This window comes from Trachurus japonicus, chromosome 12 (genome assembly GCF_045865225.1).
Source record: "Trachurus japonicus isolate A0001 chromosome 12, Traja_1.0".
In the NCBI taxonomy this organism is placed as follows: domain Eukaryota; kingdom Metazoa; phylum Chordata; class Actinopteri; order Carangiformes; family Carangidae; genus Trachurus; species Trachurus japonicus.
In genome coordinates, this window is record NC_140918.1 from 23961137 (window position 1) to 23979232 (window position 18096).

The following is an 18096-nucleotide window of genomic DNA, read 5'->3' on the forward strand; positions in this document are numbered from 1 at the left end:
CAGACATTGTTCAAACCCACACAAACTGATTTAAAATTCTAGTGAAGCACCCAAAGTCTCCAAAGATACCAAATATGTCAGGTAGATTTTTTTTAGAGGAAATGTTTATGGACCGATGAATAAGTCATGTGGCGTATATCCATTGGATGGAGTTTGGACTATTTCACCAACGTCAAAGTAACAAAATGAAATGAAAGAGGAATATGAAGATTAGTCTAGTGGCACAATGCAAAAATGTTGATAGACGTGCACGTATCAGTGACGGACTGGCACCAAAAAGAGGCCCTGGCATTTTTTACAGAGAGAGGCCACACATTACACAAACATATATACTGTATATATTTAGAGCAGTGATCATACAGTAATGAAGATGAGAAAAGAAAACGCATTGATCACCACAGTCGCACAATACTAGGTGGAGTTGAATCCAGATTGCAACAAAGTTCTGGATTATAGGGACAGCTAACCTACCAGGTGAGCTCTATACTACACCTGGTTCTTTGCACTATTGTGTCTACCATCTTTTAGAGTTGGCTGGCCGTAAACCAGCTGGCCCCGACTGACCTTTTTTTTAATGCGGCCACATCAGCACGGTTGCATCTTTACTCGCCCACCTCGGTCGGCATTTGCCCATGTTGCCCTATGGCCAGTCTGTCCCTGGTGCGTATACATCTTTATCTATGAATTCTACTTCAGTTCAAGGCTGCTATGACACAGAATTCAACAGGAATAATACGTACCACAGAGAGGCTGTAGAGAGGTTCATCACCAGCTCATAGAGTTTGTGTAGCTTTCTTATATGTCAACCTTACTGAGGTCCTGAGGAAAGTATTCACTGTGTTTACTGCCGAAAAGCAGAGGTTTGACCCTGGAAACAGCAACTGGGGAAATCGATGGATTAATCTAAACTGAGATTTCAGATCAGATAATAATAATGACATACAGCACATGTCTATAGAGGAAAATTCATAGGCTTTATATAAATACATCTGATCTGCCATGACATCACCCACAAGTTGCATTGGAGCTGTTTGAAGTTTAGAGTTGGCTGCTCAGCTGCTACTGTACCATCTTGGCCATGCCTGACTCCATGGTAACCCCTTGCAAATTGCTATAGAGACCAGGCTGTGCACATGATGATCTGTGTGTAAAATTGTTCAGTTTAACATGGGAGCAGTTATTTGTACCTACTTGTTGGTTTCACTTTTCAGCCCCAGAGGTTGCCGTTGGGTAAATTATTATTATTAAAGGATAAGGCTGGTGTTTTTCTAAAATTTTCTTACAGTCCCAAAATCCCATGAAAGACCAAAATCAGCAATGCATTATTCTCTCTCTGTATTTCCATGCCTCACTTCTCTGTTCTGACTGCGGCTCCTAGCCCCGGCTCCTAGCTGGAGACATACATCTTTAAAATGTCTCACAGAATATAGTTTAATTTTCTATTGTGTATTTCTGTCTTCACTTTACTGAAACATACTGTAAGCCAGTTGTGCATTTCTTTATGGACCTCTTTTAGCTGTGGATTAATAACAATTGATGTGCTGCTGTGTGTTTACAGCATCAGGATGATATAAGTCGTATTGACTCAAAATAAACTTCAGTGTCCGTGATGGTTACAGTCAAAGGAACAGTGCAGCTGATGTCTTTTTAATATACTTTTTTGACAACAGTGGATCTCAGAGGAATAAGACATACCTGGCTACAAAAACAAGACCATAATTGAAAGTGAGTGTGATGCAATTTGTCAAAGAATGATAACATAACCTTGTTCTGTACATAGTTAAATCCAAAAACAATGTTTGGCAACACAGATTCATTGGTTGTACTGCTCGGAGCAGTAATTGGTGTATGTAGGTGTGTGTTTGTCAAAGGATCGGAACCTGCTTTCAGGCCTTTCTCATTTGAGTTGGACGCCACTCCCTCGCCCGTGCCGAGCAGGAAATATGATACAGACATTTACATAGCAATAAAGTCAGGGTGAACCTTGGCTGATGAATTATCGTAAGTGGGAGAGGTGCAGACTTTAATTCCAGCCCGGGCTCATAAAAGACTGTAGCCTTTTGTCGCTGACTCTGAAGACAATCCTTCAACGTACGGTGATGTCACACCTCATTACACTGGATGTTAGTTTCAGCAGAGGCAGAGCAATATACTGGTAGTAAAAACCCTAAATTTGTCCACCCTTTGGCCCATGAATTACACTTTTTGTACACTTCACTCAGCCATAAAGCACCTTGCATAGATAAGCTACCTCAGTAGGAGGACAGGTATGCTAATCACATGGCTCTCCGGTGACAAGCGGGTATACTTGCCGTTCTTTGTGGAGACAAAAGGTTTGAAAAGAAAAGAAAGCTTTGTCCAATCTGATGCTGATTGGTCAAGCTTTCTCACAGGTACCGGCCTGTGTGAGAAGAAACAGGTGCAGTATGGGAAACTAACGTTAAAGTGATGGAGCGGCCGGTGTGGATTTCACCTCCTCAGGCCGTGAGTGCTCTCAGGTGTCTCAACAGTTTGGCTTCAGGACTCAGAATCCATAACCGTGTCCCCCACCACCCCCCGCCCCCACCCCCTGCTTCCTTTACACCTTAAATGGATAAAAATTGAACTTTTCTGATTGCAGGCCATGTCCTCCATCAATAACCATTGCCTTCAACTGTGTGTGTAGCTGCACCAAGTGTGAGATACATTAGATTTTCTTCAGATTGCTCCCTTGAGAGTGTTAGAGCTAAAAGGGTTTAAATGTATTTGTTGTAATAGAGCAGTAAAGATCAAAGGATTAGCGTCTGCTCTGTGCACAAGATAGAAAATCCCTCCGCGCCCATACAGCTGCTGACTCCATAAAAAGTAAATACAGCTGTATAAATCCAATGTTTCCATGTAAATCCCATCACAATCGTCCAGAGCAGACCGCGTGCAGGCGTAACACATCATACGCAGCAAACGTGGCCAATATGCTTCCTTTTCCACATGGATAAACAGGAGAGTTTGCACTGGGATTACACGTGTTCGTTAAAGCAGTGAGTAGGCCTCAGCCTCTAAAAGGGACAGAGCTCTCAATTCAAATTTCAAACGATGACACAGTGGAGCTCAATGGAGCAACAAGCAAGCGAGGAACGAAACCTTATCTGCTTCTTTCTCTAACTGAAACCTGAATGCCTGTACGCAGTGCGCCAAGAGCTGACGACATCTCAGAGAGGCGATGTGGGCTTCCTGCCCGTCAATATCACATTCTCAGGGACATAAACGCCCAGGTTGCACAGAATGGTATCGAATTTAAATAATTTTTCATATAGAGCCCTGTCAAACCAAACAAGACACTTTCCAGATAATTCCCCAAGAGACATTTTTTTTTTTAGAATTTAAAAACCTAATTTCCAAAATGCTACACATCCATTTTAGAAGAAAGAAAATCAATAGCTCCGGTGCATCCTTCACTCTGAATAAAACTGAGGGGGGAGCCGGGGGGAGCCCCCCCCCCCCAAAAAAAAAAAGAACACACCAAAAAACATAGCCTTCAAAGTCAAAGGCCTGCCTGAAAAGACTGGAAACCTGCAAACATTTTATAAGAGTCCGTGCCAAAAATAGGGAATGAAATCAACAAAAACAGTGAAGCTGTAAGATGTACAAAGTAGAAAACACAATGAAGCTGAAGAAATGCTGAAAAAAAGGTAGTTTTGAGAAGATCTAATATTGTATATTGACTCTCATGTCAAACCACTCCATGATCCATCTTCAGTAATGTAACAATGGTTTTTAATTAGCTGCTCGCTGATGACAGTTTGTTAACTCTCCTTTGAAAGCTGACTTTTCGGTTCAGACTGAACCTTTTCATTGGTGAGGAGTTGGATTTCGTCTCATTGTTGAACGGTTTAGTGTTTCCCTGCCACCTGAGAGTGTATGGGGAGGGGGTGGGGGGCAGGGTGTAAAAGCCCCTAAAATGAATGGGGTTAGTGGTGGTGTTGGTGGGGGTGGGGCTTCTACTGTACCTGCTGTCAGTATCATTTTCAGGCCCCTGTTGTAGCACCCTTACTCAGTTACCTGCATTGTGTTCTATGGAGTAAGATCAGTCACTGTTTCAGCTGAGCTTTACGTTTTTTTCTTTAATCTTTTCTTGTGGTTAGGACAGGCCAGGGAGGAGAGACAGGAAAAGCTGATGAATGACTAATAGAGTCAAGATCAGGGCATTTGAGCTCACTTGAAATGCACCTTAGACAGCTACTGGGTCGCTCCCGTTTTCAATTTTTTTTAATGCAAATTTCTTGCACTATATTATGTCCAATGCTTCATAATGATTTTTTTATTTATTTATTTGGAACCCTATTCTCTTTAGCAGCAAAAACAAAATCTATTCTTGCTGGGGTTCCACTGCCGTTTAGGGTTTAGGGATGCAGGGATTTGCTTTCATTCATCCAAGAGCACATTAGCGAGTACCATCACTGATGCTGGGTGATAAACCCCGGCTCACAGTCTGTGCTCCAGTTCATCCCAAAGGTGTTGGATGGGGTTGAGGTCAGAGCTCTGTGCAGACCAGACCAGCTCCAACCAATATTTAGCATTAATGGACCTGGCCGGTGTTTGTGGGCAGAGACACTGCCAGGTTGTATCAGAAAAAGGTTGTTTTTTTTCAAGCTTTTACTACAGAGATGGAGAAAAAAAAGGTTTTATTTGTGGATATTACACATCACAGTATGTTGCAGCATTAATTAAAACAAAAAGCCAATGGAAAATAGTATATTTATCCCAATAGTATAAACCTTTGCAATGGATCGAATAATACAAAAAACTAAATAACAGTGCTGTAACTTATTCTGTTGTATACAGTCAATAATTCAGTTTATGAGCTACAGCACAGAAACCTCTCTATTTTCATTATAATATAAAATGTTGATAATAAACAGTGTGAACTGCCATTCATTGATCATTGTAAGGGTTCACTTTATTTATTTGATTTATGTGCAGCACTAATGATGAGGAGATTCTGATAACCACTCTGTATGTAACACCTTCAGTTGTTTTTTGGTGCAGCAGTGAGGGAAGAAAAGGGACACGTCATATTCTGACATCAGCAATGCAAAGCTAGATTTACCTAAGGTCACCACGCTCTTGACTCGTTTGCACACAGAGAGCAGACTGAATCCCGAGCTGCATGCATGTGTGCCCTTGTTTTTACACTCACAGACGAGACATAGCAGTGAGACCTTGGCCTATGTGTGTTACGAGGCAAAACGGTCACGGTTTCCTATTTCTTTTTCTTTTTTTTTCTGGCTCTTTCTGTGTTCTACCTTCTTTCCCCAGACTCACACTCCATTTAACTCACATTCAAATCTTTGGAAATCATGCATTTTCCACATGGCAGCAGTCATGGCATTAGGTCATGCTCTTCCTCTACCTCCACCCTTCCCCTTTTTTCTTTCTCTATGACAACTCCCAGTCATGTTCCCATAACATCCCTGCATCAGCACTACCTATCCTCTACAGTAAGGTGCTGCGGTGACCTATATCACTCTGAGCCGCCAGTAAACATGAAAGAGGGAGAAAAAAACTGCCAGGGGTCAAAGGGTAGGATTTTGAAATGAACTAATCCCCAGAGTGTATGCTGATGTGTGTTTTGCTCTACTTTAACCCCCCCCCCCTCTCCTCTTCCCCCCCCTGTGGATTTAGTCCCCTCTGGCGGCTTGGAAAAGCAAATAGGGTGTGTTATCGCTGCCAGCATGCCTGACTCCAGCTTCCTGGTTCTTTTCGACTGTCAGGACCGTCCCTCCCTGCCACAGGAAGTCAGATCCTGTTAATAATTACCATCACCACACACACAGCCCGGTGGCACTGAGGCTTCCACACACTTGCAGCACGTTTGCTGTTTACGTGCAGAGAGAAGACCCCGTGTCCCCCCATTATGCTATCATTGACAGTTTCCTTTCAGCCCGTCTGTCCCACGATGCGAGGTCACTGGACAATTGTCTGTCTGATTGTCTGATAAGGTGTGAAAACCAGATGGACACAGAGGGATGTGAGGCTGCAGACTGGAAAAGATAAAGGTTGATGTTGCGAGCTGCACTCTCATTCTCGAGGGAGCCGTCACCTCATTCGATCACATTTCCAAGTTTGTTGTGTGAATGTGTTGACTTTCTGTAAGGTGTGTGTGTGTGTGTGTGGTTGTTTCAGGCAACGTTTGAGGACAATGTTCTTTTTCAGCTTAACAAAGCATCACCCTCCAACAGTTACACACAGCTCAGACCTGAGAGATGACAAGTGAAATCAGCATCACCTGGGGACGGCCTCTCTCTCCAGCCCTCTCACCTCTGTGCCTGCACTCTGTTTCTGCAGGGCGGGTGTCTCTGGTACGCATCACTGCCCTGAGGCTGCAGGCCCTGCAACTGGATGATCAGGGCTTGTATGAGTGTCGAATCCTCTTACTGGATAAACCAACAGATGAGCTGCGAAACGGCACCTGGACTCTGCTTTCTGTAACTGGTGAGGTTTATATGTGTGTGTGTGTGTGTGTGTGTGTGTGTGTGTGTGCTACATGCCTTTATAGCTGTTTTTCAAAGTGGATTATACTTAACAAGGATTTAAACATTAAATAATATTTGGTCCAGATGATGGCCATTTCCCAGTTTTTCAGTCAGAACATAGGAAATCTGCATGGATAGCTTACCTTAACAGTGCATAATTATGCCAGATAAAAGTCAAACCTTAGCATAATTGTTAGTCTTGTTTATTGTTTAATTATTTAAATATAAGTTAGGGGGGTCGAGTGATGCAGTAGGAAGAATAAATTAAATTTGTTTATTTCGGTCATACAACAATATCAAAATCAACCATTTTGCGTGAACAATTTAGCCAGCACGTTATACACAATTACAATCATACACACGCACACAAAAAAGAAAATATCATACAGTGACCGAAAAGGGAATAGGCTGAAGCCCAAGGCTTATATTTGCCTATCCTTTATACTCTATGAAATTAGATTACCCAGAATATCAACAGTACAAAATAATAAGATGAAAGTAATCATTACTGTATTTAATAATTTTTCATTATTTTACATTTCAAGGCTTTCTTAAAACTCAACAAAGAATACCGGTACATGTCTTCAACTCATCACTGAGCTTATTCCACATTTTAACCCCCAAGACTGAAACACATTTGTATTTTATATAGAGGCTACAGTCCTCACTGCAGGCAGCCCCAGTTCGAATCCCGCATCAGGCAGCCCTTTCCTGCATGTCATTCCCCCTCTCTCTGCCTCCCCATTTCCTGTCTTTACTGAACAATAAAGGCACGAAAAGCCAAAAAAAATACTTAAAAAAACAAACAAACAAAAAAACACAAAGAAAAAAAGGACAAAATCCAGAGTGCTCAGAAGGTTCAAAACATGTGACGAAGGTGCTCTTTGGTGGGAACATTGGTCAAAAGAGAAAAATCCAAGGCACTCTTCTTCAATAATATAAAAAAACCTTCATTTATACAATGGCTATATCAAATAAAACATTTGAGTGGGTTACAGCCCACGCGTTTCAGCAGAAGCCTTCTTCAAGGTGTAACCCTCAGGATGCTGGTGCTCCTGATAGGATGATTGGAATCACCTGGCAAGGTAAGAGGATCATGGGAACAAAATCAAAAGTAAACTTCGATTATCCAATGGCTAAGCATTTTTTAGAAGCACATCACAACAACCCGGGCTCACTTATGGTTGAGGGCCTAGAAAGCATCAAAAAAATAAACTCAAATGACTGTTGCAGAGGGAGACTTTTTATATTTATCAGATGAAAGTTACCACCTATCCAGGTTTAAATGAAAACATTGATTTCAGTCCTTTTTTGTTACAACATTTTTTGTAATTCTTTTCCATTGTTACAGAGACATGGTGTTTCTCTTTTTCTTTTTCTTTTTCTCTGAATTTCATGGTTGAATAATTGGTGGCCATCTACTGGTCATGTTCACTTTTCTCCCATGTTCCCATGATCCTCTTAACCTTTCCAGCATCAGCATGCTGAGGGTTACACCCTGAAGAAGGCTTCTGCCAAAACGCGTGGGCTGTAACCCACTCAAATGTTTTATTTGATATAGGCTAGCCATTGTATAAATAAAGTGCCTTGGATTTTCCTTTTTTGAAAAAAAAACACAAGTTAGAATCACGATTCTACAATTTTATATCGTTTAAACACAAAGTTCTTTTTTGAATCTTTTTTTTTTCAGTGCCACCTGTCTGATAAAGGAGATTTTCAAAAGTTTTGCTATCACAGCTGGCGTTAGCGTTAGCAGCTGTTTGCGTATAGCACTCTATCAGAAACATTATGAGTTCAGCCTCAAGCTTCATTGTCTCCAGTGGCAGCAAACAACCCTTGTTAAAATCAATTTCAGTGTCAAGTTAACCAGGTAGCAGCAGCAGCAAGCTAATCATGTAGCTCCATCCAGGCCGGGCCACCTTGTCATTTTCTGATAGTGAGTCACTGTCGTGTAGGCATTGCACATATCTATTTTTTTCCAAAAAAGAGAATTGTTTTCTTTATTTGATTGTTTTTTTAAATTTAATTTTATCTTATTTTAAATAAATAGCCTCAACGCTTCAGGGCTCTGGGTAGGTGTTCCCATGGCAGCTAGTGACTGACATTTGAGAGTTGGTGTTGCTAGGAGATGAGATGCCCTGTAGCCCATGAATATATAAATCCAAGATAAGTTTCCTCCTTTGTTCAACAAGCTAACATGGTATTGCTTTTTTAGACTTTAAGATGTCTGTCTCTTTAACATTTAGCATTTGTGAGAACCTACTGTGGAGTTATTTTGTATTCCCCATAGAAAGTCTTGGATTTCATTTGCTCCGTAAAGCACTGGTTCTTGTCAGGAGCTTCTTTAAACTGAAACTTTTGAAAAAACCACTCCATGACAAAACTTTTTTTTTCAAGATATATCTGTCTGAAACTCAAGACAGTTCAAGTAATTTGGACTATTCATTCCGTATAAACTTTCCTGACGCCGGTATTTGGAAAGAATCATCTCTGACTCAAGAGTTATCGTCACACGTATTGACAGCTTTAAATAATGAATCTATATATGAAAAACGGATCATTATTTTTGTGCTTTGAAGTTTTAAGTATATTTGGAAAAACCTTTGCTATGGCTCCACGCACAACGTATCAGTGCACACAGGAGATCAAAGCCAGGGGAGACAGTTTCACCAAGCTGGTCTGTGTGAGCGTCAGGTTAGAGATGAGAATTATAATAGAGTTCGACTTTGTACTTGAGGCGTTGGATAGAACTTCACTGACATGCCCTGCAGGTACACTCTTCACATCCTATTGTTTGCACCTCAGCCGCAACATGTGAGATTGTCAGTGGTCTTCACAGGCCACAAAACGGACAGCAAAATGAAGGAAAAAAAAAAAAATATATATATAGCTATATTTATATATATATATATATATATATATAAAAGAAAAAAACACCCTCCTGCATGTGTGCAACTAAATCTATTATACAAGCAAAGCCTCTTTGTATCTTTTTTAACTTTGTAATTTCACCAGATCTCTTCCTTAAAAAACAAAACAAAACATCTTGTGTATAATTAAATACATAAAACAACAATTAGTCTTATAGATAAATTAGTTGTTAAAAAAAGACATTTTCAAATCCTCATACCAAACTGCTTATCATACAAAGCTACAATAAAGATACTACAAAGACTACAGAAATTGTAACGAAGTGTTGAGGCTGCAAGTGATTTGTTTATGTCTTTGCAGATGTTAACAGGCTCTGTGTATGCTCTCTGATGAGATCTGAGACTTGTAAGTGGCAACAACATGTTCATGTTAGCAGATCTGAAAGACGGCATTTAGATCTGACATCTTCACTTTTAGATGTGAAATAATAATGTAAGTTAATGTCAGTAAACTTCACACAGGCTGCTGCTGTTGAACAAATGAGGCCAAGCTGCTGTCATGGTAGCCTACATATAAACTGATTTTTTAAAAAGGGATGAGAACAACCTTATTGTTTGGTCCATTCTTTTTTTTCTCTCTCTCTATAGTTTTCTTTCTTACTGCTGCTGTGTGTGAAACAATGGATCTTTTAGATTTCTATGTTGCTACTGAAAGGAAGGCTCCATATGCCATCACTGTTATTGACACACATGTTATATTATAACTCTTTTCAGAGAGAACAATTCTCCGGTGTAGCTGTGTCTTTCTGCAGATGCATCCTATTAAAAGTTCATCTAATTGTTTTGTCAGCTCCACCCACTATCACAGAAGCCCCGCCTCCTGCACTGGAGACTATGATTGGAGGTCACCTCTCTCTTCTCTGTGTTGCCAATGGCAACCCCCCTCCAACCATCACCTGGCTTAAGGATGGCAGTGTGATTCAAAGAACAAAAGATCAGGTATGTGTAAGTATTAAATGTATTCATATATAATAAACTGAATATATGGATTAATCTTAACAGCCATTATATGTGTAGCTATTGTATCTGTAATATTAGTAAGTAATTTTATATGGAGGCAGAGATATTTTTAAGTTGAACTCAGGTGTTTAGTGACAAATCTTAATTATTGTTAATAGTATTTGACTTTTGTTTAATATGTTTTCATTAGATATTATGTCATTTGAACAGTTGTTTAAATATAATTATCTAAAATGTTCAGAGTTGAGAAAAAAAGAATCAAAAAATATGACAAAGTCTCTGCCAAAAAGGACAGGAAACACTGGTTTCATCTTTAAAACTGGGGTTGGCAGGAATCTAGAAAAAGAGGAGCCAGAAACACCACGCAACACGAGTTAGCAGAAGGTTATGTACCATTTTTCACGGTTTGAAATAAAAGATCCAAGACATTTGCATAAAACACACATGCAGATAACACTGTGACGATGACGAAATCATCATCCCATTCATCTGCTGCCATCGTCTCATGTTGCGGTGAGATATACACAATTCCTGGAAGCTTTAAACATCCCAGTTCATGCGTGGCCTGTGTGTCACTAGACATGTCACCCTCTGAACCCGTCTCCATCTGTACACACACACACACACAACATGTTCCAATTCCTGACGATATCCAGCAACCTTACACAGCCATTAAAGATGAGGGGTCTGAAAATCAACAGACTGATCAACTCTGTGCAAAGCGTGTGTCATGCCACATAAGGCTGTAGTTACACAAAATACTCTTACAACACAAAAAATCACACACTTCACAAATGTTTATTTTAGACTAAAACTCTGCATTTTAAAGCAACCTTTAAATGTGACAAACCCCAGACACATCTGGGTGATAATGGGGCTTTGTAATCAACTTGATATGACACCTGTCAGCTGGGAGAACTGAGTCTTTGCAAAGGAGAAACCTTCACTAACAGATCTAAACCCATTAGATCCCCTTAGATCTTTATTTCATCTCATAAAAATAAAAACAAAAACAAAAATGTTGCATTTATATTTTTATTCAGTTTACCTACTCAACCATCCACTGTGAAGTAGATGTTACAGCTCATTTCCAGTTCAATAGACAGGCGAGTTCTACCCATCTCTTCACCGATATTGACACGTGTCTATCTGAAGGGACGACGTCGCACATCTGCGTTAGTAGATAAGCCAATAGGAATGCTCCCTCTCGCTGAAAAGACCAATGATTGGCCAAAGTGTTGTGTTGCAGGCTGGATTAAGTAAAACCTAAAAAAAGAAAAAAAAAGAAAACCAGAACCAAGAGGCGGTGCAGATATCCACTTTGCTCTCAGAACACTTGAATCACAAGGTGATTATGGAGGTTTTACCCTTTGATGCCAGAAAAAGCCCTGTGTGCTCCTGTTGTAAAGGTTGTGAAATGTTTTCTTTTCTTTAATCAGATACTGACTGACAGGATCCGATCCAAACACCTTTTAGTGGTTCTATCTCATTTAAGTCTTCTCTCTTTTTACTGGTTGAAAGTTTTGAAAATGATGAAGTCATGTTCTCCTGTGCAACGAGACTGAGTGAAAGTGGTCACGATCAATCAAACACTGTCCTGAAGAAGCAGAGTAACTGTTAAACTTGAAATAATTAATACCTGAAAAACTTTTTAATTTCGATTTTTGGTTAAATATTGAAATCATAAATATAGAGGAGTAGTGTCAGATGGTGAAGTAAGAAGCACAGGATCACTTCTAATATGTATCTGTTACTTTCTGGATATCTACAGTATCTGCAGTAAATGTATGTATCCTTAAAGTATTCAAATATTTCACTTTTTGTCATGCTGCAGCTTCATGCCAGTCCATCCTGACTACCTCATAATGACAAGGCGAAATTAGAGCAAATGCATTGGAAATGAAAAACTGAAACATCATAAGTATTCAGACAATTTTCCGTGACACTTGAAATTTAGACATTTCTCTTGATCATCGTTGAGATCCCTCTCAAACTTGACTGGAGCCCAGCTGTGGAGAATTCAATTGATTGGACATGAAAGGCACACACACACACACACACACACACACACACACACACACACACACACACACACACACACACACACACACACACACACACACACACACACACACACACACACACACACACACAAAACTTCTTTTTATTTTATCATATCATATCAGGCTGCATCATAACAAAATGTGAGCAAATGGAGTCTGGACATTTTGTGAATGCGGTGCATGTACCACATATTAATATAATATGTATCTATAGGTGTTGTTTTCATGCGTCCACCTTTCACTTTATCTGTCACATCATATTTACCAGGAGGGAGCCTTATCTCTGCGAGCAGTGAGCATGCAGTCAGCAGGTCAGTACACCTGCCACGCCTCCAACTCCGAGGGAAACGTGACTCGCGTGACAAAAGTGAAGATCAAAGGTCAGTTGCTGCATGACAGCCTTTCTGTCTCTCTGTCTGTCTGTCTCTCTGTCTTTCTGTCTGTCTGTCTCTCTGTCTTTCTGTCTCTCTGTCTTTCTGTCCTCCCGCCCGCCCGCCTGCCAGTTCCCTCCGTCTCTGTGATGTCTGTGTGTCTGACTGGCTGCGAGCCACCGTAATTTACATTTCTGTTTCTCTGTCTTGCATCATATGACAGAGTTGTAAGGAAAACTCAAACTGAATTTAACTTGCATTCTTTCCCCTGTGAAGATAACATTCATATCATGATAGGAGGCCAGATATCACCCCATCGTGATAAAGCTTCATGTTTTGCTCCATTCTTAAGGCTTTTTAAGCGTTCAGCTGATGTACACAAAAAGTCTCTAAATGAAAATCCACACAAATTATTAATTCATATGTTTTTCAAAGAATTTTCCTCCTGAAGAAAACAAAAATTGGTCAAAAATAAGATATTTACAGCTCCTAATAGTCCCTCGACACATTCACAGAAGTTTTCAGGATATTTGAATGTGTTGTCCGGTTTGAGGACAAACACAGAATATGCAAATGTTCTTCTGAGCATCAGTGGATTACACCGACACACTGCTGACTTCTTAATGTCTTCCTACTTGTACTCCTACTGCGGATTTTCTCCGGAGAGCCAGGACTCTTCCGGAGCGCCGTGCTTGAGGGGGAAAATTCAGATTTGCCTCCCATTTCTTCTGGAAGTTTCACGTTATTTTAAAATGTCATACATTAACTGGTTACATTTTGAACAATAATCATCGCGTGAGCACACTGCCCTTATCTGAGGTTTTGGCTGCGTTTTTGCAAATCGTCGCCACATGGATGGATTATCATACACTAATAGTTGATCTGGATGAAGCCGGTCTAAAATGCCTTAAGTAAACCCTAAACTGTCGCCCATGCATATATACAGTATGTCGAGCATTTCAGATTATCTGTAATAACAGCAGCACAGATCATGTGGTTATATATACATGAGACATGTGTCCTCCTTTATTAGCTCTTTGCAATAAGCACACATGTTGGCAGCTGGCACGACAGAGCCGAGTGATAAATGTCATGTGGTAGAGCCGTGATTACAGTGGTGCATGTGACAGCACAGTCTCCAAAGACAGTGTGATATTACATTTGTTATAATTCACTTTTCTTTCTTTCTTTTTTGAAAAGGTTATTTTTGACAGTTTCCCTCCCTCACATTGACAAACTTCTCAATGATTTCCTGAGTTTTCAAATCTCACACCATGATGAATTTCCCTCAATATAACAGTATGCAGAGACTTTGTGTTGTTACCTAACTGGATAACACTGTTTTTCTGGTGATGTTTGTGTAACTCTTTGGTTTTTTTTTCATATCACCACCAGAAACCTTGAAATATGTTTTTTTTCATGGTTAGAGAAACTATCATAGAAATGCCAAGAGCTGAGATAGACAATAGTGTGTGGATAGGCAGTGAGGTGTAGACAGGGCTTAACATTTACATTGTTATTTTTTTGTATTACTATTGTTTTGATGGTCCTCCTCATTTTTTTTCCCCCTTTAATAGGTTTTTACACATAATTATCCACATAATCCTGATCCTTGCCCACAGTCTGTATTGACTGACTCTAAATTAAACATCAAATTATTCAATAATGAAAATAATTCTTAGTTGCAGCCCTACGTACATGAGTTATTTTTGATTTTAGATTTTTTACGTGTATGTGTAAAAAGATATCCAACATATCTGCCATGAGATGACTTGACCAATGAAAAATATTTGTTTTGATTGTTTTTTTTTTAATTTTTAACTTAATGTAATTTGTCTTCCTTTGCTTCTCACTAGGTCCACCTGTCATTGTTGTCCCCCCCAAAAGCACCTCTCTCAACATGTCCCAGAATGCACTTCTCCAGTGCCAGGCTGTGGCCGATCCCCCCAACATGACCTACGTGTGGCAGAAAGATGGAGAGAACGTCTATCACATAGAGTGAGTGCAAGTATTACTCTTTGTTCAGGTGTGATCCATTATCACACTGTGATGTCTGCACAGTGTTACCCTTGTTTTTTGTTTTTGTTTTTTTATTGGAGAATTGGAGCAATGGACTTTTTATAGAAGGTTAAAAACAGTGTTTTAAGGAGACAAAAAATATCAACAAAAGTTGAAGCAAGAAAATAATGGGATATTACCAAAACAAAGAAACAAAGATAAGAATAAATCAGAGCATTTTGTTTGAAAATGAAAATGTACCTAAATTCTGCATTAGGCTCTACAGTAGCAGATGTGTGAGAAAATGTGTTCCTGCGTCTCCACAGACACTAACTGAAAACCTGCCTCATCAGAGCCGGTAGTTAATGAAGCAGTGTCCCCGTGGGGATCGATAAAGGTTGTTTTTTTTTTTACATTGTGATTTTGGTGTCTGCCTGAGGAGCTACAGTACATGAAAGCCAGCCCCGGAGGACCAAGCAAATCTTGCAGCGACATTTCTTAAAAGCCTGTCTGACATGCACTCCTGTGCAGAGGGCCCTGAATGAGTTGATGACAAGTACAGAACTTTCCTCAAAATGACCAGGAGTAAGAAAAGCGACTTTAAAAAAAAAACAGGAGCTGCTGCGTTCTGGATGAAACTTGTCACAGTCGTGGTGACCGAGGGCCAGCTCTGCATTAGACGGAGGGACCACGGGAGAACTCAAAATGCACAACAGTAATTTTTACTTGACACCATCCATTTTAAATGTTATTGTCGCTCAATAATGTATGAAAAGGCCTACCCCTCAGGTATGAGAAAAGTCGGCTGGGGTCACTTTTTCTTTTAAACTCTTCACACTCATGCTGTAATGTTGGAAGTCCCTCCATGCATGATATATCATCGGCTGTGAGGTTGCCAGATAAGTTTAGCCTGAGCTAAAATAGCAACACTTTAACTGGTGACTGGAAAAAAAAAAAAATCTTGATAACACCACAACAAAGTTTTTGTTATTCACAAAGACAAAGTGGTGTCTGACCTTAGGGAGTGTCTGTGGTTATTTCTGCTTTGATTGTCACAATGTGTTAAAGGGACAGATCCATATTAATTTAAATGAATGCATGAATAAGAATTGAGAGGTCTCTAAAACTCTGTTGGAAAACTCAAGTTTATACCTGAACAAAGGAGCTTTGCCATTATGGAGCCTGCTGGGAACGACACAGTGCTTTATTCCTCCCGTATCTGCCCAGGAGAGTGAGGGCTCTACATCTGCAGCACTCTTGACATGATTAAAGGTGGATTTTTTTTTTCTTGCTTCTGATGTGAAATTCAAATCAGCACAAAAGCAACAGACCAAGGTTATTTGCTTGGGGCTTGACATTTTGTGCCTGAGATCTTAAGTTAAAGCACAGCTTCTACATATACTGGATTTCTGTCTCAGTGTTTCATACTTGAGTGTTTACAAGTGTTCTCTTGCGGGGTGGGGGGGTCGTTTATTCGTATGTATTCGTATTGTAGCTACAGCTGCGCGTCATCTGTTATGAAAGGCTAGAAATAAATAGTGGTGGAAGCATTTCAATCTGATCTGATCAAGGATGTGAGAGTCACTGTCAAAGATGTCATGGTGTTTGAAAAGGAGAGCTATGCCCCCTGTGGAGCCTCACAGTGGAGGTGGTAATGGAGAGAATGATGAACATAGAGGATGTTGATGAGGAGTGGACGAGTGCTCATGAAGACTGGAGTTGGAGCAATTTGCACTGAAATGACAGCTGACAGCAGGAGAGGTCTGAGAAGTTTGTCAACCACATCCTGATTGGCTGGTTGAGGCATGGTGGCAAAATATGATATGAATATGAATAATCAGGTGATTAGGAGAAGCTGATCCTAGAGTGAAAACCTTGACAGAGTTGTGAATGAAGAGAACATAAAGATTGAGCTGTAGTTAAACTATACAGTATGTGGAGCCTTGGTGGACGAAACCCACTATAATGAAATGTGACATTTTTTATTATGATGCTGACATGTTATATATTAAAGCAGAAGTAAGGTGAATGTTTGTGTTAACATAAGTCTTAAATAGTTGTATCTTCCGACAGCAATCACTTCTATAGAGTGTTTGGTCTGAAACACGGGTCTGTCAGTCACTCTGCTCTGCTGTAAGCCGAGGAGAAAACTTTCCTTGTATCCTACAACCTTTATCCAATGAGGAGAGAGAACGGCATAAAGGGGCATTCCTCTCTGTGTGTGCAGCCAAGGGATGCACGTGAATGTGGTGACGTAGGGACGAGGGCGGGGGCTGCTAACTCTATCGGCTGACAGGAAGTTAGACAAAACCACCAGATCACTTACTTCTGCTTTAATATAATAATCTATAACATTTTATAATAATAATGCTATAATTTAATTTCTACGAACAACATAAAAAAATAGAAATCTCTAACGATTTACAAATGCAGTATACTCACACACACACAGTATCAGCCATCAAAGATTAACTTAAAGGACAATTCCGGGCAAATTCAACTCGGGGCTGTAACATTTTAGGTCTAAAAGAAGGAATCTGATGATTTTCAGTTTAATCGCTCCCGTTTTGCGGTAGTTGTGTCTGTCTTCCCATCGCCACGGCAGCGATGAATGGGAGCGGATGCAAGTTCCGCTACTTAGGCTGTTTTTTTCCCCACAGACAGCGTCAGATGGCGACTCAAACATGCACCCAGAAGTTTGTTTACTTCAAGCAAGTCAAGAGTTGATATTCCTGTTTATGACACAAACGGGAGCTTCCGACTGCAGGTAAACACACCGAGTGTGTCGACTTGGGTCTCGCGCAAGACTTTGAATTAGATCTAGTTTTATAAACATGTCGGCTTGCTTGAAGTAAATAAACTTCTGGCTGCATGTTTGAGTCGCCATCTGACGCTGTCTGTGGCTTTGAGGGATGGAAACAGCCTAAGTAGCGGAACTTACATCTGCTCCCAATGAATGATTGAATGAATTGTCCTTTAACACCAGTAATACTTTTCTGACCTCCAGTGGTAGTATTTACCTCTTTACTGTGGTAACAGCCATGTACCCAGAAGGGGCTTAACTTTCCACCTCGTGAGCCATCACCCTCATCCTCCTCATCATCACCATCATGTTCCAGTCCTTTAAACATGTGTCGACTCGGCAGAGATAAGTAGGGAGAAGGTGAAGAGCTCAGAGCAAATTTGAAATGTGATTTCTTTGGTCAGTGATTGATGTTAGTCATACAGTACAAACTGTTGGGAAACTATTTAAATCATACCT

At 40.3% G+C, this 18096-nt stretch overlaps 1 protein-coding gene across 1 annotated transcript in view; it reads left to right on the forward strand.

The window, feature by feature from the left end:
• The window catches only part of igsf9a (immunoglobulin superfamily, member 9a), a 65748-nt gene that overhangs the window by 22166 nt on the left and 25486 nt on the right, over nt 1-18096 (forward strand). The window contains exons 4-7 of the mRNA XM_085793894.1: nt 6325-6471; nt 10233-10381; nt 12734-12845; nt 14693-14834. Of these exons, the coding sequence (XP_085650020.1) occupies nt 6325-6471; nt 10233-10381; nt 12734-12845; nt 14693-14834 (550 nt within the window). The remainder of the gene's footprint in view (nt 1-6324; nt 6472-10232; nt 10382-12733; nt 12846-14692; nt 14835-18096) is intronic.